At 43.2% G+C, this 25,916-nt stretch overlaps 3 protein-coding genes and 2 pseudogenes across 11 annotated transcripts; 1 reads left to right on the top strand and 4 right to left on the bottom strand.

The window, feature by feature from the left end:
- Window positions 1–1,369: 1,369 nt before the first annotated feature.
- Window positions 1,370–3,504, bottom strand: LOC117856797 (2-oxoglutarate-dependent dioxygenase 11). The gene is made up of 4 exons (XM_034739189.2): window positions 3,118–3,504; window positions 2,774–3,021; window positions 2,332–2,662; window positions 1,370–1,878 (listed from the first exon to the last, which is right to left on the bottom strand). Exons 1-4 carry the CDS (start codon window positions 3,355–3,357, stop codon window positions 1,630–1,632), a joined length of 1,068 nt encoding a protein of 355 aa, XP_034595080.1. The 5' UTR covers window positions 3,358–3,504; the 3' UTR covers window positions 1,370–1,629.
- A 462-nt stretch (window positions 3,505–3,966) lies between these two features.
- LOC117856798 (uncharacterized) lies at window positions 3,967–9,315 on the bottom strand. Of its 8 annotated transcripts, none has more exons than XM_034739190.2 (4): window positions 9,005–9,315; window positions 8,590–8,875; window positions 6,443–7,013; window positions 3,967–4,463 (listed from the first exon to the last, which is right to left on the bottom strand). In XM_034739190.2, exons 3-4 carry the CDS (start codon window positions 6,972–6,974, stop codon window positions 4,228–4,230), a joined length of 768 nt encoding a protein of 255 aa, XP_034595081.1. In that variant the 5' UTR covers window positions 6,975–7,013; window positions 8,590–8,875; window positions 9,005–9,315; the 3' UTR covers window positions 3,967–4,227. The 8 variants fall into 8 exon arrangements, 7 of the variants coding, with proteins under 7 accessions (XP_034595081.1, XP_034595082.1, XP_034595084.1 ...); XM_034739191.2 differs by having other exon boundaries at window positions 8,632–8,875; XM_034739193.2 differs by having other exon boundaries at window positions 8,721–8,875.
- Window positions 9,316–14,657: 5,342 nt separating this feature from the next.
- LOC117858412 (kinetochore protein NDC80 homolog) lies at window positions 14,658–19,791 on the top strand. Of its 2 annotated transcripts, XR_004640960.2 has the most exons (6): window positions 14,658–15,851; window positions 16,694–16,940; window positions 18,261–18,407; window positions 18,512–18,999; window positions 19,216–19,354; window positions 19,480–19,791. XR_004640960.2 is itself a non-coding variant. In XM_034741476.2 (4 exons), the coding sequence occupies exons 1-4, from the start codon at window positions 14,707–14,709 to the stop codon at window positions 18,725–18,727; spliced, it is 1,755 nt and encodes a 584-aa protein (XP_034597367.1). In that variant the 5' UTR covers window positions 14,658–14,706; the 3' UTR covers window positions 18,728–19,022. The 2 variants fall into 2 exon arrangements, 1 of the variants encoding a protein (XP_034597367.1); XM_034741476.2 differs by lacking the exons at window positions 19,216–19,354; window positions 19,480–19,791 and having other exon boundaries at window positions 18,512–19,022.
- A 1,449-nt stretch (window positions 19,792–21,240) lies between these two features.
- Window positions 21,241–21,815, bottom strand: LOC117859281 (uncharacterized; annotated as a pseudogene).
- Window positions 21,816–23,430: 1,615 nt separating this feature from the next.
- LOC117856776 (uncharacterized) lies at window positions 23,431–23,929 on the bottom strand (annotated as a pseudogene).
- Between the last annotated feature and the right edge of the window lie 1,987 nt (window positions 23,930–25,916).

The following is a 25,916-nucleotide window of genomic DNA, read 5'->3' as shown; positions in this document are numbered from 1 at the left end:
ATTGAACAAGGTGCGCATCAATGTTTCGCATTTTGATCTCTTTTAGACAAGCAATATGGCATGATGATGAGGTTAGCGTTTCTTGAACCGTCGATCGTCTCGCTTCAGAATTAAGTCCTCTCACATACCAATACAAACAAGACGTGAGGATCTGGCTTCGAATTCAGCTTCAAAATGCAAGTAGACATGCAGTAGCAGTAGCGCTTCAAAATGCAAGTAGACATGCAGTAGCAGTAGCAGTGCAATGGAGGAAGCAACAAGTGGAGTCTAGCAGCATACGACCGAAAGTTGTTCATGCACGACAGGAGAAGGAGCTCGGTGCCTCTGAAGACCCCACGCAGAGGGTTGCACTGAGCCACGAAGACGAAAACAAACCGGTACATTGTTCTGTAACGATACATGGCGATGAAGTGGCTCAAATACAGGGAGGGATGTAGCATATTAGACATTGCCGTCTACCTCCGGCAGACCATCTGCCGCTTCTGGGCCGCCAAGCTTGATCAAGGCCGCGGTCGCGCTGCATATGTCGTCGTCGTCGAGGCGGAACAGGGCCGTCAGTGCTGCCACAATGAACTGCGGCATCGGACCCTTGAAGGAGGCGACAAATTCTTGGATGGCTTGTTCTTCCGGCATGAGATCATCCTTGATGTAGCCAAGGCGACGACAGAGGACGACGTTGGCCCGCTATTCCGCCGTCAGGTGCTTCAATCTGCTGCACGCCTGCCTTTTGCTGCGGCGCAGGCTGGTCGCGGTGACCACCGGCTTCTTGAGACGCCGCCCTCTCTTGCCGGGAGATGGAGGTGGCTGAGCGAGGGTTCCCTGTTCCGGTGTGACGAAGAGGTCAGCGACGCCGCCAAGGCGCTCACCTGTGTTGCTTGCAGAGGCGGCAGCGGGAGTAGACGGGCAGACCTGGGTAGGAGTCGTTGCCGCCGTTGTCGTCAGCATCTCCGACCCCGCTTGGGGCGTAGCCGCCGCCGTCGGCGTCTCCGGCAGAGCTTGGGGTGGGGGCACATCCTCCTTGTTCAGCTGCACCGCACCGGCCAGCATGTTGGAGAGGGCTTCATCAACCTCCTGGATCGTTGGTGAGTTGAGAGGCGGCAGGGCACACTTGATTCTGTGGAACACACGGTTGACGGGTATAGGAGGATGCGAACTCGCTGGGGGTACCTAGGAGGCCGGAATTGCTGTTGAAGTCGAACCAGGCATCATTCCTCGGATCATCGGCCAGGTGCGCTATGTTTGCTGAACAGCTCAAGTGGGGAGTGAGGGGAAGCATGCTGCCTGGTGCTCTGCAGGTTGAAGATCTTGCTGGGAGCGCTCGTAGTAGTGCTGAAAAGTAAATTTTTAACCTTTAGCCTCTCTCGTAGTATGTTGTCAATTGTTAGAATAAATATCATCTTAAAAATTATTACAAAACAAACGTATTGGTGTACAACTTTTGTATATAATTTTGGGCTAATCCTTGGACAAAATTTCAAAAGTTGAATAAAAGTACGGCTTTGCATCAATAGACTGAGTGAGTATTTTAGGTAAACTCAGCCTAGCTATCAATTATCAGCAACGTATTGTCCGATCTATTCGACATTTTATTTTGCCCATTTGGAGGATGGAACTGGAAGTCGACTAATACTAAATCCTGAAGTGGTCGAGGTGGCTCTTTCGTCCATCGAGCTTCGCCGAGAAGAAACGCCTCATGAATTCCGCGTAGCCCACCGATTTGTACCGTGCTCCGCCGCCGTCTTTCTTCACGAGCTCCGGCAGGGGTTCGACCATTATGCTGTGCCGCGGCTGATGGAACATCGCCGCCGCGATGCGCTCTTTGTCCGGGTTCACCACAGCTCTGTGCTCAACGCTTCTGTACCTCCCGTTGCTTAGGATCTGCAGGTCGCAATCCCTCACACGAGTCAGCAAGGAGTAAGATAATATGGAGTAGCACTCACACTAGTGCTACCTTCTATTTACTTTTTTTTTGGTTGCTTAGATATCGAGTAAGTGTTAAATAATGCACATTTTACTATTACTTTTTCAAAGCACATACCATAAGGCCTCGTCCAATGGTACGAGCTACTACCTAGCTCTAAGCACTCTAAGAGATAACCCTTCCGATGATCTAGCTTTTAGCACATAGCTCATAGTTTGAATGACCCTACACGTCATCCCCATGTAATTTTAAAGTGTGTGTATAAGACTATCTCTTGATCAAGAGATAGTTCTTATCTCTCTCCTATTAAAATATGAGAAAATATTCTATGAGGTAGCTAAAAAGTGACCGTCGGAGGAGGACCTAAGGAATAACATTTTTTTTTGCGAGCACATTTTACTATTACTTGCCTCGATTATGTCACCAACGCTGACAATGAGTGCGCCGTCGAGAGGTTCAATGGCGAGCCACTTGCCGTCGTCGTCCCTCCTGATCTGCAGGCCCTGCACGTCGTTGACGTGGAGCAGCACCGTCATGGCGCAGGCGTCCGTGTGCGGCGACAGGCCAATCACGTCGCCGGCCTGCCGGCACGGCGGGTAGTAGGTCACCTTCATGGTCTGCGGCTGGCCCCCGAACATCTCCAGGAGGCGCTCCGGCTCCACCCCCATGTCCACCGCCATGAACCGGAGCAAGCACGACACCACCTTCGCCGCCTCCGCCGAGTACCGATCCACGGAGCTCCTGCAGACACGCATTGGCGGTGGGTATGATCAACAGATCGAAGAAACGGATCGGAGTCGGGTCGCCGGCTCCGGCGGCCGACCGGTGCACGTCAAGAAGAGTCGTCGCGACCTGAGAGACGGAGGGTCGACGGGCCAGAATCGCATGTCCCGCGACTCGACGGGGCGGAGCATGAGGTAGAGCATGTCCGACCAGTCCAGCTTCTGGGTCTCGGAGAAGACGAAGACCTGGCCGTACCCCTCGAGGCCGTCCGGTAGCTTCGCGTGCGCATTCTTGGCCTCGAGCGGCAGCTTGAAGAACTCGGCTATGTCTCTCTTCACGTCCCGGATCACGTCGTCCGGAACTCCATGGTTGATGAGCTTCATTCATGCAGGTAGAACCTCAGTGACACCGACGAGAATCACCATTTGAATAGCAAGAACCTGACAGGAAATTAAATTGCTCTGTTCTCGTACCTGAAAGAAACCCTGCTGGCAGGCCGAGCCGAGGTTTGCGAGCTCCTCTTCCGACGACCGCGGGTCGAGCAGCCTGCCGAGATCGACGACCGGGAGCGCGTGGCCGGCGGCGACGACCGCGTCGGCCTCATCCGTCCTGACGTACCGTGGTGGCACCTGCTCGCCTGATCCGTTCCAGGTCTGAGCGAGCACCTGCACGTTGGGCACCTCCAGATGACCTCCTGCATTCGCGTGCGCCATCGATTGATTTGGTTCCTAGCTCTCTCTCCTTCCTGCAGTAGTGAATTTCTCTTTTAAACTACTGGAGATTATGCTGGCATGTATAGGCTAATCAGTCTCCCTCTATCTGCTTTACTTTACGTTTAAATTCTGATCAGTCAAAGAAAGATAAGGAAAAGCCGTCTGCATAGTATATGGGCAGGTGCAATTATTGCCGTAATTATTAAAACGTACTGCCGTAGACAATATTCACATGATTCCACTAGAGACAACAAAAAATTATTGTGCAAGACCGCCATTTCTTTCCTGGTGGGCAGGTGCAAGATCGCTTTCTGACATAGGTTATCCATTTTTGTAAGAATCATTCGAATTATTTCTTCACAAAGAAAGATGGAGTGCCAACATTATTGCAGCATTCCACATACTGTATGCGTATGGGCGTATGATACTGAGTAGACAGTCAACGTTCAAACTCCAATCCTGATTTTCTGACAATATTTCCCTACGAAATGTCATGACACTGGCTGAAGGCTAGATAGGTTCAGACGACTGCGAAGAGTATGCGTACGCCGGAGTCCGGACGGACCAGGTATAATTCAATAATTGTACCACCATTTGAACTAGGTGAAATGGCTTAGGTGTCGCATGATAGCAATAGCTATCTGAGAATATACTACAAATTCAAAGTTTAGCCACCAATTTTGATTGGTCTTACAATAGACAATTGTGAGACAGCTAGGTTCACACAACTGCGAAGACGATGCGACGAACGAACTAGTTCCTTTAAATTCATCCAAGCACACTATGTCATCACTAAAGAAGCGATACATCTCTTCCTAATTCTCTTCACTAAAATCACACCCTTTGTATACAATCTTACAAAAGCAGTGCTTAAACCATCATATCAACTCGTGATAATTTACAACATGGTATTACTGTGAGCAATATAGCATGCAAGATCACATAGAAAGGGATGTCGCACTTTAGAGCTGCAGAGGAAATGTGGGTGCTGATAACTGTGACATTCTTCTTGTAAAACTGAATGGAGATAAGACCACCACGTGTTCCAGCTGATGATACAAATGGCCTGTGGAAGCTTATGCTCGCCCCATGCCTTGAGAAAACCCCTGTATAATCAAAGGCAATGAGTTTTCAGGCAGTCCTGTTCCTAACATCATCACTCAGGGTTGAAGTAGTCTAACGACTTACAGGGTTTATTTCATCAGCAATCCTGTTCAGTGAGAAGTATCAAATACTTTCTCCGCCCCAAAATATAGCTATATTTGGGTTTGTCCTAAGTTTATAGGAAAAAATATTCATGTCTACAACACGAAATAAGTACACCATGAAAAAATATTTCATGATTGATTTGACAATATTATTTTGGTACATAGGTCTTCATATGTTTGTATATAGATTTGGTCAAAGCTAAGATAGTTTGACTTAAAACAAACCTAAAAGTAGCTATATTTTGTGAGGGATGGAGCTATCAAATCATGAAGTTAGACCACAGACATCAGTAAAACACGCACCGCACAATGGTTTTGGGGGAATAATACAAAATGACAAACATGGATGCAATTGTACAACTGGGTACATGTGAAGGTGTGGTAAAGACAAGCAAAGAAGTAGAACTGACATCCTATCATAGTATTTGAACAACATACTGCACCCATTATTATGTACTTGATAGGACATTTGATTTAGTATGAGCTACATGCATTTTCAATAGGACAATGTGCCGTGCACTACAAACTTTTAATCACATGTGTAAGACAAAATGATAATGCAGAATTCTGAAAGAAGAAAAGAAATGAGATCTTGTGATGGACAGAGGAAGCAGAACCAGATTCTAGAATAGGCATCGACGTGCATACAAGGAGCAGGAAATGCAACTAATCATCAGGCTCAATTGTAAATCAAAATTGCGAACGACATTAGGGTGCAAACCACCACTGTACTTCTTTAGAAACATCACAGTAGTTGTTACTCTCATTCATTCCTTGTTAGATGTTTTAGGGTGGAAAGTGCCCCTTTCATTTGATATTATAGAATTAAAAAAAGGTGAAATGGTTACATTTTCATAAAGAATCCCTACATCATTTAGTGTACGTTCCATTTTTTACAATTTTGACAGTTCATATACATAGTACCATTATGAGCTAGATTGGGAAAATGGAAGCCAAAGATTTTATCTTCTTGCTTAACTACAGGATCACAATAGGCTTACTTATGTAGAGGGGCTCACCTAACAAAATATAAATAAGATTAGTCCAGGTAACACCCTTATAAGAAAACAGATAAGACACCAAATAACTAATTCTTATCTTGGCAAACTAAAAAAATCATTTATTAAAAATAGATATTCTTGTCACGTTAGATGAATCCAAGTAACTAGCCTCATGGTGAGCTGTCGCTCTAGAACATGCAACTGTCCATGCTGCATTACACACATAAACAGGAACACTAAATACCATAGCAAGTATTTAGATTTGTTAATGAAAACTATACTAGTAGATTTCTCATCAAAAGTACTTTGGTATCATTATATTTTGGGCCAGTTCCATCATATAGCATGAAAAGGCAGCAGTCAAAGACATTTACTGTGTGCCTTTTTTGCTAGTTAAAAAAAAGGAATGAAGGCAGTAAATGAAAGATGTCAACATTGAATAAACTACATGCCCTAAGACTAGGTAGTATTATTTTACCACTCAACTCAATAAATGCTTTTACACATATCCTACAGTTCTCACTTAGCAATTGCCAGTAATAAAAGGATGTTGTCTCCAGCCAAAGTCAATTAATAACTGAAGGTATTTGACAACAAAGACGCAGTAGTACACTGAAGGAATTAGTCAAGCACCATTATAGTTGAGAACAGATATTTGACAAGGTATTGATTGCAAAGTGAACGTAAGTATAATTACAGCCAACAGCTGTCACGATGTAATGGCTTGACTAAGAAATTTCTAGCACACAAAGGAGGTCTTGGGAGCAACAAAGGATGATTTATTGCTAAGCGCTGCCAGCGCTGATGAACAAGATTTCAATTGTTAATACAACACAACAATTGTAAACATTTCTCATAGGTTACCAGTCGGTATACCTTGCCAAAGGATGAAGAAGCAGAAGATAACGGTAATAATCAAAGCTACCAGGTTCCCGATGGAAGATGCTGGTTTGGAATTCTTCATCTTCTTCAACGCCTTCATACGCTCAATCCTAGCCCTCTTTAACACCGCAAGCTCAGATAGTTCACTAATGAGCTTCTGATCAGCTGGATCTAATGGTGAAGCAGTTGGTGGTCTTGGAGGTCGTGGTGGCTTCTTGGACCATTTTTTCTTTTCCTTATCGCCAGCTGATTTATCCAAAAGCCCAACCTTAATCTCCCCTTCAGATGTCATAGACTCTCCACTTTTAACAATTGAATCTCGACAGTGTGAAGAGCAGCCAGATATGTGGTGACTCTTATCCTCCTTCAGTGCTACAAGATCATCCCATGAGCCATGCAGCATTGTCTTTGCATGTCCAGCCATTGAATTAATCTTCATCCCATTATTGTCCTCCCTGGGTGGCAAGCAGTTGCCTTTCTCCAAGTCAACCAGCAAATCTTGGTCACGTACTTCATTTATCTCCATTAGCGTGACAGGATTAGTTCCCAACTAGAAATCAACTACCTGCAACAAAACGCCAGATATAAGTCAATCCATATCAAATGTCAGCCAGCTATAAAAATGTATGCAAGGATCAAAAGGGTCAAAGGGATAACAAATCCAACTTCTCACAAAATAACAAAATCAAAGTAACAATCAAAACTTGCAGCATAGCTAAAACAAGAGAGACATAAGGTAAACAAAACAAGCACACAAGTCAGTATATGAGGTTGTACACAAAGGGAGCACTTTTCCTTAACTGTAACAGTTCAAAATGAAAAAAAAAAGATCAGTATTCAGTAGGGAAGACTTAAGCTGAAAGGATCAAGTGGATGGAGAACAAGCTGAAGCCCAGAAGTTTTGAAACTTCACCAAGGGAGTACTTACACAAAACAGCATACCACTTACCTGAAAAATACTTGACAACAACATTGCCAAAATACCTACTAAATCAACAGACAAGCCAGTAGCTTGCATATATATTCAACTTCTTTGACCAGAAATGACTTCAGCTCTTTTTACTGAACACAAGATGGATCAAAAGGGTGAAAATAAAAGGCAGAAACTGGTAAACAAATATAATAGACAAATTCAACCACTGGAGCCAATTGCCACTGCATAAAACATGTAGAAATAACAACAGGAATACAGGATCACACTATAAACAAGCTAAGCGACAATCCAGGCAAGCTGTTTTAGACAGCCCAAAACACCTTTCCCGGATATGAACTATGATTCAAAAAAGGATAAATTCTCATCATGCCATTGCATATGTCTTGAATTTGAAATTTGACACTCGGTGACTGAGGCAGGCTCAGTGACACACCACTGGCAAATTTCAGATTGCATATTATTCCAATGGCAAAATTCTGATTGTCCCTATGCTTGCAAATGTATTACTCTGAATCCAATTGTCTACATGCTTCCAACTCAGACAGAACCAACCTCCAAAATAAATTAGACACAGAAAGAGAGAAAAATCCAAAAGGCATACATGCACTGTTTGTCCACAAGCTTCACAAAATTCTCTCTTAGACTCACATAGCTTATAAACAATACAAAAGTTATCAGCACAAAAGAGAACTCTAGGAAGTTAACTTAATCTTCGAAAATAAACAAAATGGAATCTTCTAGTCCAATAAGATCCCCAAGCAATCGAGTTCACAAAACTACTATCTCTGGTTCCAAATAAAAGTTCATTCAACATTGTTAATGATCAAATAGTTTTAGCTTTGACCATAAAGTAATTTTGAAAAGATCATCATGAAAATTACTTTCAAAATATGTAACCCTTTCCATTTAAAGAAATATATTTCTGTAGATATTACGAGTCATCATATCATAAATATTCGTTGCATATAAAAACGCAAGAAACCCATGGGAAACATATCAGTGCAACAGTCATCGAGAAATGGTTAAACATGGAGCCAACTAAAACCTTACAATCTGCACTATGTTTGTTACAGGTGTGGATTAGTGCCCCTAAGGGTCACCACCAACGATCCGCTTTATTTCAATTATGATATTACTAGTTTCCCAAATTGTATCACATTTTGCTAAGTAGTAATATTAATTGAACTAAAGCTGATCTTAGGGTTACCAATTCGCATCCCTAGCAGCTGCAGAATCCTGATTCACCTACCAAGCTCCCCTCTCAGAATCATAAGTCCGGTGCTCATGGAGCAACGAATCAGTGAAGGATAATTTGAGAGTGGACGAATACGGATTTGCCTTAATCTCGCCTCCTGTCCAGTTTTCGCTGTTTCCCCCCTTTGAGAAAGGTTCAGTCTCCACTCATGAGTGATGAGAAATTGAGAATTAGGGAATCCTCAGTGCCAGGGGCGGACCCAGTATAGGACATGGGTGTACACATGTACACCCAATAACTGTTGCAAAAAGATCGAATTTAGTAGGTAAAATCATGGTCAGATCCGAATACAAATACCATACGTTAGGGGTTTGGGTGTTTGATTTCGCGCAGCAGGATGGGAAGGGAGGGGAATAGGCAGGCATACCCCTGTCGGATGTTCGTCGCCGGCAAAGCGCCCGTCGCTCGACGAACAATGGGCAGCGCAACTCGCCCTGTCGTCGCCGCTAGGAAAGGAAGACCGAGGTCGAGAGAGAGAGCAGAGAAGTCGTGGGAAAGGAGGGTGCTGCCGCACCACCCGTACTCGAGCTGCAGCTGGGCAGGGGAGTGTGGAGGGCGGCGCACGGGCCGACCGCGTGGAGAGCGGCGCGCGCTGGGGGAGCGAAGGGAGGAGATGGGTCGCGGGAAGGAAGAAGACCGTAGCAGACGCCGTCTCACGGGCCGGTTTGGTTCGACCAATTTCGTGGGAGGGACGGGGAAGGACTCCATAATTTTAAGTCCATTAGAATAGTCTAGAAATCTAAAATAAATTAATATTTCAACCTAACAAATTTAACAACTTCGAAAATAACATAATCAACATCAATATTTTATAGAAAGTGGTACAGTCAACATTTTTCATAGGCTAAGTATAACAGATTCAACATTTTTCAAAGCAAAGAGCAACATTTTTGAAATGCTAGTTTTTTTATTTCTTCTTCCCCAAAGTCAGTAGGTGGAGGGCCGCTGTGGCAAGTACTAGCAGCACGCTGTGGAGATAGATGACATCGATAGGTCACAATGGTGAATATAGTATGAATAAGCACTCGCAACGAGCACGGGCATCCACGGCGGGACGGTGTGCACGAGGCACCGCAACAAGCACGGGAGGTGCATGGCGGAGGCGGCACCAATGGACGGCAACAAGGGCGGGGCGTGCAGCGAGCACGAGCGGTCCGAATTTGATATAAATATTTAGTCTTTTATTTTTTTTCAAAGTATTACCTTAACATAATATGTTGTTTCACCTCTAAAAATTTTTACTTTGTGAAGAATACTTTTAAAATATCAGTGAAATAAAATAGATATATACATCTTTCAAGATAGTATAAAATAATATAAAGATTTTTTTTCTTTTAATGATGGTTCTAGATAAAAGTTTTTTTAACAAAAATATCACCATCGCTAAAAAAAAGAAAGTGAACATTTTTAAATAAGATATTATAAAAGCACTAGTTATTTTTATAATTTGGCCAACGCAACTACACTGTAGTCTATTTAATTTTCGACGAAGACAACCAACCAATGATTTCCTTATCACTAAAGTTTGGGAGTTGCCGTGACATCTCTCACAATATGTGGTGACCTGTGGAACATATATTTAGTCAAAAAGTTAAAAATGTATTTAAAGAAACACAACTTGCAAAACATACGAAGATTATGTCCTTCTGTATAGGATTGTTAACAAGTAGTTAAGAAAATTTTATTTTTCATTTGAAAACAAAGTTTACGGTTACTTAAAAATCATGTAATAGAATAATATATATTTAGGAACAAAATTAAGAATGTATGTACACCTATTTGTATAATCCTACATCCGCCACTGCTCAGTGCAATGCCCAACTGATCGCCCCCGTGGAGCTAGGCCTAGTGATTGCAGGACGTCAGATTGTCTTTGTAGAATCTGCTGTGGTTTCGGGAAGACATTGACAGAGACGAATAGTAAAGTAGTCATAGGGGAACTGGGTCGGCGCGGAGTCAGCGCGAAGATCGAGCGCCGGAATGGCGTCGCCAGAGTTGGTCGAGCACGGGGAGCGAGCGCGGAGGCAGAACGCGCGGGCGGCGTGGGGGAGACGAGCGTGGGCGCACGGTCACCGGCAGCGGCCGAGCACAAAGGAGCACTGGCCACTGGAGCAGGACAGCAGGTGCAGGTGGGTTGGGCTGGAGTGACCGAGTGAGGGATTGGTGATGCAAATGAAATCGGAGCGAACAGGCCAACAGGGGAGCATGGCATGCACTTGAATACTACTTGATCGACGAAGGGCAAAAAAAGAAAAAAAACTGATCGTTATCTGGAAGAGCTATGGGGCCGTTTGGCAGGGTGTATGGCCTTTGGGGCAGGCTCGTGGCCTGCATGTTTTTTTTAAAAATTTCCATTATATTATATTAAAGCAGTCAGATTACATAAAAGGTCCTCAACAAAGGACAAAATTACAACAAGGTCCCTAAGGGGAACTCCTGTGAGCGAGAACACCGACGATGATGGCCTACAGATCGCTGGAAGGGACCGCGTTATGCGACGGTTTGAGGGGCCGAGGAAGCTGGTAGGGGCCTTCATCTCGACCGAACGGAAGATGTTGAAGTCGTCGGCAGAGTGTTATTGGGCGTCTTCCTCATAGCCGGGGATAGCAAGCTGCGGCGGTGGCGACGGCAAGATCGACCACATGCTGTTGTATTTGTTGATGTAGTTGAGCTTCAGGTGGAGGTGGGCGTGGAACGAAAGGCGACACAGCAGCGGCGAACGGAGGGGGCAGCAAAGGCAGGTGGAGCTGGAGCAGAGATGGCGGGAAGAACTCTATGGACTGGCTGATCTGCACCACAGAGGACCAAATCCACGAGCCCAGCAGCCGGATCTGACACAGGAGCTGCCAGATGGGGAAGGGCGGAGAGCAGATCTCGACGGTGACGGGCGGAGGCGAGGGTGGAGAGATCTGCCGGAGTGGAAGGGTGGGAGGAATTTATTTTATTCATACTCACCTTGATTCCACAATAGCTGACGGCGACGGCGAGGAGGACAACAAGGACATCGACGCCGAGGACGACAGTCACGTCGGTCGCAAGGGAGTAGCGGCCAAACCGCCAATGCCCATCTGGGCACACACAAGCGAAAACAAAACCTAAGCTACTGTACAGACAGGGAACAGAGGGCCGGTCCTCCTCCTCTCACCGCCGGCGGGGACGTCGGAGCGGCAGGAGAGAGGGCCGGAAGCGGGGAAACTAGAGAAGCTACAGTAAGGAGGGGGTCAAGGAAGGAGTTGAGGCGGAGGTGACGGGTGGAGTGGACGGTTTTGTGGCCTGCATGTTTGCTATCCTGGATGATGATACGTAACCAGACGGCACGATTCGCAAAATACTCTGGAGCCTGCGTAGCATGCAACGCAAAAATCGATTGCAGGCTCGAGAGCGTCATTACGATGATATCTGGTACTTCATTTTTTTTTCGAAAAACTGGTTAGGCGCACGATCATGGCCGCACCGACGATCGTGGACCGATGTTTTCCTCGCCAGCCACAAGGGCTCAGAAAGGTGAGGCACACGCAAGGCTAGGCGAGACATGGCCATAATCTGTCGGGAACAGGGCCGGCGGTGAGCGGTGAGTGGTGGTGCGGTCGTGGCGGCGCAGTCGGGAATGCCCGCGGAAACTCAAGCACTGCGTGGATTGGAGAGATATATGAGTATCAGTGGCTCACCACGGTTCGATTTGAATGGTTGGTTGGCGCAGACGGTGTCCGAAGGGTGAAGATCGACGACGGGGGTGGAGCTCGAGCTAGAGCCATGGCGGCGGGCTAGAAGTGGTGGAGGATGAAGCTTAGGAGGTGAGGGAGGTGTGGGTGGTGGCGATTTGATTTTTTGGAGGGAGGATGGTGGATTTGGCCCGAGAAGCTCGGTTCAGTTTCTGTTCGAAGGAAGAAGAAGAAAGAAAGAGAAGGAAAGATGTGGGCTGAGTGCGCGGCGGCATCACAGTTTGCGGTGCGCGCGTGTGAGTGGCGCAGGCTCCCGCCGCGGCTCGAGACGCGGTGTGGGAGGATGCAGCCAGCGGTGGGGAAGCGTCGAGGCCAAATAAAAAGCGGTGGTAACTCTACCACATTCTAGATACAATGTAAGACTACTCTACTTACAGCATACCAAATATCACTAAGTTCAGTCTGCGTCATGGGCTGCAGTTTTGCCAATCAACATCTCTGCACTCCATAAGTATGGTTGGCCTGGCTCGGTACTGACTCATGAGCTAGATTGAGGTATATATAGAATCCCTTATTCACTTCGTAAATACTCTAAAGGTGCTTAGACGACGTCAGGATGACATGCTAGCAGATCATACTGCATGTTCAATTTACCCAAGGTATATGAACACGTATGAATTTCACAACCTTCCCTATTAGTATAAGGTAAAGTTAAAATCATTGTTTTGTCATTTGCCGTGCTTAACCGTTCTTATATTGCACGATAAAATAAGTTTGGAAAAATAAAAATGGCAAATATCAAGGTGGCCAACTGATGTCAAACCTAGTGGGCCAGCTCAATCTTTAATCGAGCCTACTTTCAACCATTTTGGCCCATAATATGATACGTGCAATCATTTTTATCGCCAATATCGTTATCCCTCTCTTTTTTTTCTTTATTTAGTCAACGGCACAGACCTGACATCAGAATTTTCCCATCAGACGTTCCGTTACAACATCAAAATAAAACATTTGCAACATCGAAAATATATAGTTGCAATGTTAAAAAATATGCAAAAATGATTACACTGTTCGACTCTCGGATAGAAAATTCCCACCGCAATATGAATATTATGTTTCATGCAACATTCACTGTAAAATATACACGGAAATAATAGTTACAACATCGATGCTAAGGGGTATCTGGATACCCCTTGCTAAACTTTAGTAGCTAAATTTAGCAACTTTTAGCTGCTAAACTGCCAAACACCGTTACTAAAAGTTGCTAAAGTTTAGCACTTTAGCAAGTTTTTTGGTTGCTAAAACTTGCTAAAAGGTGGGCTGGACAACATATGCTCCTCATTTATTGCTTGTCTCCCCCCTGCGCACCTTCTCTCTTCCCCATCCCCATCTGCACCCGCACCAGACGCCTCCGCACGCATCCGCCGCCGCCGCCGCTCTACACATCGCCGCCGTCGGCTCCTCCAGGCCATCCTTGCCGCCGCTCTACTACCGCAAGACCCGCCGGTGGTGGTGCTCGGGGCGGCCGCCGGCCCACATGCGGCCCCCCGCCCGACCATGGCGGAGGCCTAGCGTGGGTCCGTCGGCGCTGCCGACACGCATGTCGGCGGGGGCGGCTGGCTAGCCGTGGATGCCACTGAAACGCATCCGCCGCCACTGGCTCCTCCAGGCCATCCCCGTCACCGGCTCCTACCCAATCCGCCGCACCCCCTCTTGCGCCATCCGTTTTCCCCGCCGCCGTCCTTCCCGAATCCATCCCCAACGCCAGTGGCACGGTGGTCCGGGCTCTACCACCGGATCCATCTCCGTCACCGCCGAATCCACCATCCCCGCCATCGCAACCCCCGGATGAGCGCGTCGCGGTCCGGCGCGTCGGCGCGCCAAGCGAGCTTGAAGCAGGCAGCTGCGAGGACCACTAGCGCGAGTGGAGGAGGACGGCGAGGGCGCTCGGCGTTGGGTTGTAGCGGCGATCGCCGGAGACCGGCGGCCGGCATGCTGCTGCTGCTGCTAGGGGTGCCGCAGGTAGCTTCGGCGGCGGCGGGAGCTCGACGAGCGAGTCGTCCAGCAGGAGGAGGAAGGAGAGAGAGGGAGGAGAAGAGAGAGGAAAGGAAGGATACCATTAATAAGGGTAGATAGGTCTTTTTACAGCTCATTAAATGCTGTTTAGCAAGGGTATTCAAACAGCTTTGGCTAAAGTTTAATAACTAAGATTAAGCAAAATTTAGCTGCTAAACTTTAGGATGGGCATCAAACATGCCCTTAACTATATTCCGGACGTCAGCATTACCGTTTAGTCAATATCACAAGGGCTTTCACGCAAAAATGAAAACTACATTCCATTCCACTGCCGCCGCTCCATTCCAAAAATCCAAAACCTCCCCCCAAAATCTCAAGATCCGCGGCGACCATGCGCCGTGGTGGCGGCGGCGGCGGCGGCGGCCGGCGGCTCCCCAAGTCCTCCCTGGCGCCCTCCGCGATCGATGCCACCCCGGCGCTGGACTCCAGCGCCATCCCTATCCGCAACCTCGACTCCGCCTTCTCCCGCCGCGACTCCGACGCCGCCAGCCTCTGCAGCAGCCGCCCCGCTTCCTCCGTCGGCGTGGGCGTCGGCGCTGCCCCCAACTTCTCTGACCGGGCCACGCAGGCCGCCGCGCTCCGCATCGTCAACGGTTACCTCTCCCCCGCCCTCACGCTCCGCGGGCCGCTCCCCGCCGCGCGTGACATCCAGGCCGCGCTCCGCCTCCTCCTCGAGCGCATCGACTTCCCTCCCAACGAGGCGACCTTCGAGGACGACCTCATCCAGGCCCTCCGCTTGCTCGGATGCCCCCACAAGATCACCCGCTCCGCGCTCAAGGCCCCCGGTACCCCGCACTCGTGGCCGCCGGTCCTCGCCGTACTCCACTGGCTCACCCTCTTCGCCCAGTACTCCGATGCGGATGCCTCTTCCGCCGCCGAAGCCCCACCCAACGACCTGCTGCTCTACACCACCCAGGGCTACTGCCACTTCTTGTCGGGGGACGACGACGCTGTCGAAGCCCTCGACGAGGAGTACCTCTCCAAAGCCCGGATGGACGGTGAGGCTGCCGTTGCAAAGTTCCGTGCTCTGGAGAAGGAGGCGCAGGAATTGGAAGCCGAGGTGAATAAGCTCACCTCTGGTCCCTCGAGGCGGGAGGCACTGGAGGCGCAGAAGGAGACCTTAACTGCAGACGTTCACAAGTTTGAGGCGGTGGTGAAGACCTGGAAAACTAAGATCGACGAAAGGGAAGAGGCGTTGGTGGATCTGGAAAAGGAGTTGGAGGCAAAAGTGTTGGATGCTCGACGCACTGCTGCTGAAAACGAGGAGCTACTGAAGAAGGTGGATGGTCAGGCGGTGAATGTGAGGGATATGGAGAGGATGCACAGGGAGATGCTGGTGATTGAACGTGACATTGCCAATGCTGAAAATGGGAAAGCGGCACTGGAGGATAAGGCCTGGGAGCTAGAAGCCAAGCTGGTTACCAAGCTCGAGGAGCTTGAGGGACTCGCCGAGCAATGCAACCAAGCCCTCAAAAGGTATGAATGTGCTAAAATTTCTACTGTAATTTCTTCATTTTTTTGAATTTATTTCTCCATTCTACTCGGACCAATTAACCTATTGTCTGCAGATGCACCTAGGAATGATGCTAATCATATCATTCTTGTTTTACCTATTGCATCCAGATTTATCATTTATCCTTGAGGTTCAATGGCTTAAATTTAGAGTGCCGGTGGACCACTATCTGTTCGTGATCAGCAAAGCATCTAATGTATGAAAAATTAATTATCTTGGCCTGATAGCTTTTGGGGATGATATGTTTGGATGTTTCCCTGATCATAATGAATGGAACATAAATCAGCACGGTAGAGGTGTTACAGAACCCCTGAGAACTTATAGACAAAATCATTGTGAAAGAAAGTCAATGAACAATGTTGAGAAGTAATTTATGTACATTAACAAATCTATTGTTTTCTTAATCAGCTTTGGTCCTTAACTACTTAAATAATTAGACTGGCACATGGCCATCAGTATAAGATAGTTTGGCTGCATATACAAATTTTTAATTAGGTTTATGCCAAACAGTGAATCCTGTGACTTTCAACGGTGAAACTTATTGAGCCAGTGATTATGTGGGGGCTAAATGATTTGTTTCAAAGAAATTTGGGAAATATTTTAGTAAAATTTTGGGCTCTTGAATAGCCAGCAGACATAATGTGTTTCATTTGTTGCTGTTTGGTTAACTAAAGATAGAAACAAACAAAGATTGAGATGTGATATTTTTAGTGTGGTTTTGTCGTCAGTATTTGCATTACCAACTACTTTTGTTAAGTCTGTTTGTATTCTGTTCTCATTTTTACTCTGCTGGCCCAATTTTCAGGTTGAAACCTGTTATTGATTTTCAGTACATGATAAATTCAAAAGGAACCTCACCTGCTGAGATCCTAGGCCCCGGTTACAAAACAGTACTGAAACCTGCACTTATGGCTCATGCCGAGGAGAACAAAAGGATCATTGTCTCAAATCTTGCAGAGTCAGTTGATCTACAAAAGCAGTTGCAAGGAAGTGCTAAAATCCTAGAGGAGGAAAAGAGTAATATTTCCAGTCTCCAGACTAAACATGACAAGGTAAGTCCATCCTTACAAACAGTACATTGCATTTTGTATTTCAGAATGAATGTGATCTGAAATTAGTTTGCCCCTCTTTGATTTGTTATTCTTGTTCTGAAATAATTACTACTATTGATCAAATGATATAACTCATCACATTGTTGGAAAGAACTGCATTAGAAGTTTTCTGTATATGGTTTAATGGGTATTGACCAGACTATTCAAATGATCATCAGAGAACTAGTGCAGTTCCCAATTTTTAAATAGGCTACTCAAGTTAGTAATTACACAATTTTGGTGTATTTTCTTGTGATATGTTATGATGATGTATCGACACATAAATGATTAGTTGGATGTTGATGTAGACCAGTTTCTAGAGTCAGACAGTCAGTTACTTCAACTTGGTAAAGCTTTCTCGCTGGTCCTTCTAGTATTCATGGCAGGATTTACCTGTAATCAAGCCTTTTAAGCTGTTTTAGTTACTAAAATCAGGAAGAATGCTGCTTGCTGTTTTTGGAAATTGAAATTTGTATTTATGTCATGATTATACTTTGATGTGTTGTGATATGACTTGAGGGTTATGTAATCTACTAATATATGCCTTTTCGAATGATCTGCCTTTTCACCAGAGTAGTGGGGCAGCGTGCATCATCAGTTTGTTAAAAATTAGGCAGATGTCCTACAACGCTTTTATCTTAATACATATTTACGCATAAATTTATGGTGAAGTAAACACGAAGAATGGATTTGACTTGTGAAAATTCAATTTTGCTGTTATTGTAAATTTATTGTAAATCAGATTTTGGATTTGTCTCATGGACTATACTGATGTGTTGTGATTAGGTTTGAGGGCTATCTAATCTGTCTTTTGTAAAGATCAGTTCTTTTTGTAAGAGCAGGGCATGATTTATTTTTTAACATGTATGTGTATGTCCTTCCACCCTTTATCTGAATTGAATTTGTACTACCGGCAAAACAAAATGAGCCGTCGCAGTGTCTGAAAGAACTGCATTACAACTTTTATATATGCATGGTTAATGAGTATCTTGGAGACTATCTAATTCACAGAGTCAGAGAAATAAAATGATGACTATGCCAATCAGTCAAGTGTTGTAGCCGTTGTCAAATATTAGAAAATGGGTTTTATTTCTTTTTGCCCTCGTGTTGTAGCATTTCATCACTTATGTTACTCTGGCTTGCAGCCTTTTTTTGAGTGTTCTTGAATTCCTTGTCCCAGTCTGTTTTCATGGTGATCCTAAACAATTATTTTATGGAGAAGAGCTTGGCCCTGGCTTTTACCATACAGCTCAAGTTGTTTTTGTATTTACTGTTGTCTAGATGGTTGCTCGTTTGAATTTGCTGGATGGTGAAATCATAAATGATGACTCAAGATGCACAGCTGATGCTAGACGAATGAAAGATGAGTTGGAGAAGAAGTACAATGCAATGAGGTCGGTGGAAATGGAGGCAGACGAATTTTTGAAGGTACTTATCATATTTGTTTTGTTAATTACTTAAAATGTGTTCTTTTATTAGCTTAACACATTCGCAATCAAATAATTTAAAATAAATTCTATTGGATTTGATAGAATTCGGAGAAGAGGCTCCAAGATGCAATACTAAAAAATGATGAAGAAACTCAGGCAGCTGCTACAGAGCTGCTGCAACTGCTTGATTCAATTGCTGAGCATAAAGAGTTCATGGAAGCAACAATTGCTCAGAGGAGGAAGGAGCTTTATGAAGCTGCAGATTATATCGCCTCTTTGGTATCCAAGACATCACCGCCAGTCCTCATATCTGAATGATTAGAGAATTTCATAATAAATTGCTGATTCCCCTTCTGACCAGCTGCGCTTCCTTGAGGTCATAAGATCATTGCTATGGTCTATGTTAGTTCGTTTCACCTGAAGGAGCTAATTACATGAATGCTGAGTGGCTATTATTACTTGGTTGTTGCTGTGGCTGTATATATCGCTTTAGTCACCATTGAGGTGTACTTGAGAGAAGCTTTGATCTTATTATTGTGTCTTAGGTATTGCCGAACAACATATCTCATGCTACCTTACTACAACATAAGGTATAACTGCCCTTATGCCTTTATCCTATGAGTACTCGTGCATTTATCCTATGAGTGCTTAATTTGTGCATTTGTCCTTATATGGTTGTATGGCATTACTCCACCTCACTTGACATTCCTGCTACTGTGATCAATCTGAAGTGTAGAATTGTAGATGATGCTTTTGTAATTTTGGTGCAATTGATCTTTGATGGTAACGTATCCTATCATATGCAGTCAGTACGTTGGTTGCAACATTGCAATCAAGCCGTCCAGAACCATCAAGGTTGCAAGTGTTTGTGTTACTAAGCGTGTAAAATCCAGGGTGGGGGTGCACTGCGTTCAGATGTATCCTCCATTCGGCAAATGCTTGAAGGTTCTGGATCTAGTCTATCTGTTCTGCTGTTAGTTTGACATTGGTTTAGGTTGACGATGGAAAAATATTCTTATGCCATGATTTCTCACAGTTACCTTTGCTTTATGTTGCTGCTCTGCATTCAGATTATGCTACCAAAAGAAGATAGTGGCGTAAGACTTCCAATTGGAGTTTTTGGCGTAAGACTTCCGATTGAAGTTTTTTGGCAAACAAAACGGTGATTATGTTAGCATTTAGAAATGAAGTTTTAGTGCCACAGTGAACACAGATCAAAATGTATTGCAGCTTGCATTCCTGTGGGATGTACTCTATATTTGGTCAAGAGTAATGCATTCAAGATGCACGTCAACATTCCAAATGCAGAACTCCAAACCAAACTCCAAACTGATCAGATATCAATTTCCAGAAGAGTTGCAACTGAGAACAATTTTAGAACACATATAACCATATACACATATTGGATGCAACATTTAGAGAAATACCATGTTATGAGGAGAATCACTTGTAGACAAAGAATCACTTTTTTCAGAAAATCACTTTTCTTGTTGAATCGGAAGCAGGAGAAGCTTTACCAAACATGCTTCAAGTCTGTTCCCAATACGTAGTATTATGAACATTGAATGAGTGTCATATATGATTTTTATGATAAGTGATAGAGTCAGAAAAAGAGAATTCAGCTGTAAGCAGGACAACTAAGAGGCTTTGGGTCAATTGTCACCTATACAGTAGATGAAATAATTAATCGATTATGTGTAAGAAACAACATCGAGTTTTTACTATGCAATAGGCGGGTTGTATCAGGATAGTCTTAACAAATGTTTCATTCTCATTAAATGATGTGCCACAAGAAAATCTGATGCTCATGAAGTGGAGTTATGATCAGAACTGATCTTAACTACTATCATCGAGCTAAACAGTAAACATTGTACGTGCTCTAAAGATTTTTTTTTAGTGGACTACGTATAGATTCAATACTTAAGGCTTGGTCGACAGTGCTTTTTTTTTAAAAAAAAAAACTCTGCTGTTAAGTCTTATAAGATTGCAATGACGGTAGTAACTAGTCCCATTCAATCTATTTTTCGCGCAAAAGAATACCCATTCTCATCTTGCCGCTCGGGTACAACTGACCATCTACTCCCAACTTCCCAATGGCATTAGCCCTTTCCGTGTACGTAATTCCGTGTACGTAATTACGTATATAAGAGCATCTCCAGCATTCCCCCGATAAAATTTTTCCAATAACTAGTTAGGGATATCCAATATCACTTTCACGGTTTCAGTTTCACCGTTATTAGGAGAGTAATTTTTGCAGTCTCCCAATAATCTTCTCCCAATCCAACTACCGTATTGAGAGAGTCACAACTCCTCCTTTATTTAGGGAGAGTTGTGATGAATTATTGGGTTGTCCTAATAATTATTGGAAAAAGGGAAAGATAAAGGGAGACTGGTGGAGCACTATTTTATTTAGGGAGAGTTGGATCGGGGCAAGGGAGACTGCTGGAGATGCTCTAATGCGTGCCGAATTCTTCAATATTGGCATCTTTTTATAAGTCGTTTTCTATCTTCTTTGAAGTCGTTGGAAGAAAAGGATTAGGAAATCAACGAAAACCAAAACACTTCAATTTACATTGGGTCTCTAGACTAATTCAACAAACACAGGGTGAAAAATATCACCTCCGTCAACTATTAATATTGGCATTTCTCATACGACTACGTTAAGGGGTTAAATCTTTACAAAGTGTATGCACAACTTGAACTTCTCCTCCCATCCTCACCGGGAAGAAAGAACAAGCAAAAAAGTTGCGTGAATGAAAGAATCAGATTTCCTATTCTATCTCTCTGAGAAACAAATTTGAAGAAAAAAATTCATTTTCTTCTGAACAAATCTAGGTCTCGTACATTGTATCCAAGGCGGACCTCCATTGCCTGGGCTCAATCCCATAATGATCCTGAGCCCATTTCTGGCATATAGAACCTCCTTTCCTTCTTCACTCGCGTCCTCCTCACCGTTGACCATCGAGAAGGTCAACGGGAAGACCTTGCTGACCTTGCTGCCGGTGGGCATCCTCTTCCTTGATTTCTTCTTCTTTGAGACCAACAGCCCGATGGCCTAGGACCTCACGGTCGCTCAGCCGCGCCCCGGACTCACGGTTGGCATGCACGAGGAGATACACCTCACCGCCATGCAGGAGCTCATCAGCCGCCATCGCCCGCACCCGCCGCTCCCTTATCACGTCAAAGGCGCAAGCCACCACATGCCCCGACGTGTCGATCATCAGCTCAGCGACCCCAGTGTGTTCCTCCACCCTCGTCCGGCTACCGTCCCGCACCAGAACCAGAGGTCGCATGCCGGCGCCCCTCCCGACTCCCTGCGAGACAAGATTGCCCATCTGTATCGGCGACGACCACCATTACTGGCATTTGGTCGCCATATGAACTCAATTATTCATATATAATACTAACTAGTTTACGTGTGGTTCTAGTTTTTTTAGACTGATTTGTTCTAAAGTATTTATTTAGTTTTGTAGACTAAGTTGTTCGGTGATATGGATTTATTTGTTCACGATGTCCAGTTTTTATTTTTGTCCTGTACAATCAAATGTTCGTGATGCACAATCTTTTTGTTCGCATTGTACCATTTTGTGTTCATCATATTTATTTTTTTTTGTTTGCCTATCATGATACGAACTAGTCAACCATGTAGATTCATGTGTTAAATTATTTTTTCACTTTATAGACTGAACTAGTCAGCCATGGAGATTTGTGAATTACAATATTGTTATATGTATATAATGCACTTGTTTAAAGTGTACAAATTTTTATTCCATGAGTTTATGTAATTTGTTTTATATGTATAAATACTTCTTCTATGAGTTCTTACAATTTTTTTAAGGTATATAGATCTTTTATTCCGTTAGTTCATATATTTTGTTCAATATGTACTACTATTTTATTTCGAGAGTGCATATAATTTTTTCAAGATGTATTTATTTTTGTTACGTGAGTTCATTTACTTTGTTCTATGAGTATAATTTGTTCCTTGAGTTCGTATAATTTGTTTCAAATATATGTATATGGAAAAAACTCTTCCAACTTTATCCTCATATTCTACTATTTTTTCTTACAATATCAAATTTTCAATCTTTTATTTGAGTATATTATTATTTGCACATCTTTTTTATTTGCATCATACCGTTTTCCTTATGTTCAATATTTTATTCATTATTTACAATTATTTGTTCATCATGATTATTTGTTTGTCCGCATTAGATAATCATTTGTTCTAGTTATTCAATTATTTCTTCGCTGTAATCAAAATTAATTTTTTAATTAGAAAATGGTTTCAAAATTTTTTACCCAAACATAGTCAAGTGTGATCTTGTTTCGAAGATGTTGTCAAAAGAAATACGGTTGTGCAATCGGAATCCAATTTGGATGCTTGGTTTATAATTTTTGATTTTTTTTAATTTCAAAACTGCATGCATGTGGGTATCCATTTTTATTCTATGACTTCGTATAATTTGTTCGATGTTTATGATTGTTTTATTCCATGAGTTTGTAGAATTTGTTCCGCATGTCTCGCAGAAAATATGCAACCTTAATTAATAAAGGTAAATAAAAAAATCCATCAAAATATATTCAAGTGGGATCTTGTTGTGAAGATTTTATTGTAAGAAACCTAATTGTGTAATCAAAATTTAATTTTGATACTCGGTGTAAGATTTATAGCTTTTTTAAGTTCCAAACGATTTCGCATGTGGGATGACATCATTAGTTTTGTCTCCTCTTGCATGCATGCACCAGCTCATAATAGCATCACGAAAATGGTCTTGTGTGCGCTAATTATTGGGCTGAAAATGGCCCACTAATTCGTGCGTGCGTGTTGCATGCATCCAACATGGACGGAAACAATTAGCACCGGATAGAAGATGAGAATTGCAGAATTGTCACCTTCAGCGACACCTAACCACGTCCAAAGAAAAAAAAAACTAGGCCTAATCTAGGCCTATATTTTCTATTCTATCTATCTCTGAAACAAATCAGAAGAAAAAAAATTCATTCCCCTTTTAACAAATCTAGGCCTCGTAGATAGTACCCAGGGCGGGCCTCCACTACCAGGGCTGAATCTCATAATGATTCTGAGCCCGTTTACCAGCACATAGAGCCTCCTTTCCCTGTTCACTCGAGTCCTCCTTATCGTTGACCACCGAGAAGACCTTGCCACCGGCGGGCATGCTCTTCCTAGATTTCTTCTTCTCTGAGACCAACACCCCGATGGGTCTCAGCCTGATGGCTTGGGACCTCACGGTCGCTCAGCTGCACCCTGGGCGTGCGGCTGGCAGGCTCGAGGAGACACACCTCACCGCCATGCTGGAGCTCATCGGCCGCCATTGCTCGTACCCGTCACTCCCTCATCACGTCAGAGGCGCAAGCCACCACGTGCCCCGGCGCGTTGATCATTAGCTTGGTGACCCCAGTGTGTTCCTCCAGCCTCATCCGGTTGCAATCCTGGACCACAACCAGACATCGCGTGCCGACGCCCCTCCCGATGCACTGCGAGACAAGGTTGCCCATTTGTATCGGCGACGACCACCATTACCAGAGACCTTGGTTCCTTCTAAGAATCAAGAGCGCCTTAGAGCTCCAACAGAGCTACTGATTGTGACTTTGTAAGTTGTGATGATGACTTGGATAGTTGGATGTGGCAATGTGCTGCTTGGCCGCATTGGTATTCCCTTCCGCTTGGCTCACCTTGGCTCCACACCATCGCAAACAACACTAGCCCTAAAAACAAGAAATCAAAATAGGTAGTACAAGAAGAACCACGTGAAATCGAATCAAGAGAGCAGGTAGAGATGGAGAGCAATAGCTGAATCTTGCTGAATCGAAGAAACCCAGATCATGAATATGTAATAGGAGTCCCTAGAATGGCAACAAACTACAACTATCTACAATATCAAGTTCTTGATACCCCTTACAGGAAAGGACCATAGCCTAAAAAGAGTGGTTGTGTGACTGTGTCACTAATTTAAGCAAGGTTTAATTAAACAAAAGTATTTTTTAGTGTCTGACAAAGCAAAGAGTAAAATGCGCTAAGTGGAAATTAGTTTGATAGAAGTCTTGAATTGAATGGCACCATGAAGTCACCAAATTGGATGCATGCAAGATAGACAAAAGTGATGATGCCATCCTACATACAAAACTGTTTGGAACTTAAAAAAAACCATAAATCTTACATCGAGCATCAAAATTAAATTTCGATTGCACCATTAGATTTCTGACGATAAAACCTTAACAAAAAAATCCCACTTGACTATATCTGATTTTTTATTCATATTTTTTAATCAAGGTGGCATTTTTTTCCGGGAGATATGTACACATGGAACAAATTATACAAACCAGTGAAACAAAACAATCATACGTATCGAACATATGATACAAACTCACAGAACAAATATGTATACCCTTAAAACTATGGTGAACTATTCATTTGCCAGTAGCGCATACTGTTCATTTGAACTATGGTGAACAGTTTCAAGTATTATTCTGTTGAAGACGATTTTCTTATTTCTTCCATTCTGCTACTTTATTTGTTCACACATATTGATGTTAGATTATAGTATTTTATTTATGGTGAACTATTTCCACTAATTATTATATTAATTTTCATTTTTATTTATATTTTTCTAATTTATTATTTCATATTATTTTATTATTTACCTCTTCCATTTTATTTTAGATTTATTAAAATATTACTATTATTCATTATTGTATTATCTTTTTTATTATTTCCTTATACTTTAAATTTATTATTATTATTATTGATTATTATATTGTTTTTAAAAAAATATTTCTTTTAAATTTATTATTAGTGCTTTTATATTATTCACTTTATTTATTATCTCTTTTATTTCCTTGCATATTGTTTTATTCTGTGAGTTCGTGCAATTTATTCGACGCGCATGACTATTTTGTTATGCATGTTTATATAAATTGTTTTAGGTGTATAAAATTTTATTCCGTAAGTTTGTATAACTTATACATCTTTAAATTTGTGTAAATTGTTCGACGTGTATAGTTGTTTTGTTCTGTAGGTTCATTTAATTTGTTCAAAGTGTACACATCTCTATTTTGTAAGCTTGTATAATTTATTTTGGTTTGTATATCTTTATTTGGCAATACATATTTGTTTGTTTAGAACATCAAGTTTGTATTATGTTCTATACATATTTTGTTCACCTGAGAATGATTTATTCATGCGTAAAGTCATTTTTTCATCTAGTAAACTAATTTCTTTGCTATGTTAAATTATTTGTTCGTCTTTTAGATTAAAGTATTCATCTGTACGAATAATTTGGTTGCGTGTGAATCTATGTTAAACTTTTAGACATGATTCTAAATTATTTGTTAGTTTTTTAGACTAAGTTGTTCGAAGATGTGGGCTTTTCCATGTTCATGATGTTCAATTATTTATGTTCATGTTTTTTGTTCATGACTAAATAATTAGGTTATTATGTTATTTGTTATTTTGTAGAATAAGTTGTTCGAAGGTGTAGACTAA

The sequence above is a fragment of the Setaria viridis genome, chromosome 5 (assembly GCF_005286985.2).
Source record: "Setaria viridis chromosome 5, Setaria_viridis_v4.0, whole genome shotgun sequence".
NCBI lineage: Eukaryota > Viridiplantae > Streptophyta > Magnoliopsida > Poales > Poaceae > Setaria > Setaria viridis.
This window is presented reverse-complemented; position numbering and strand designations above follow the sequence as displayed.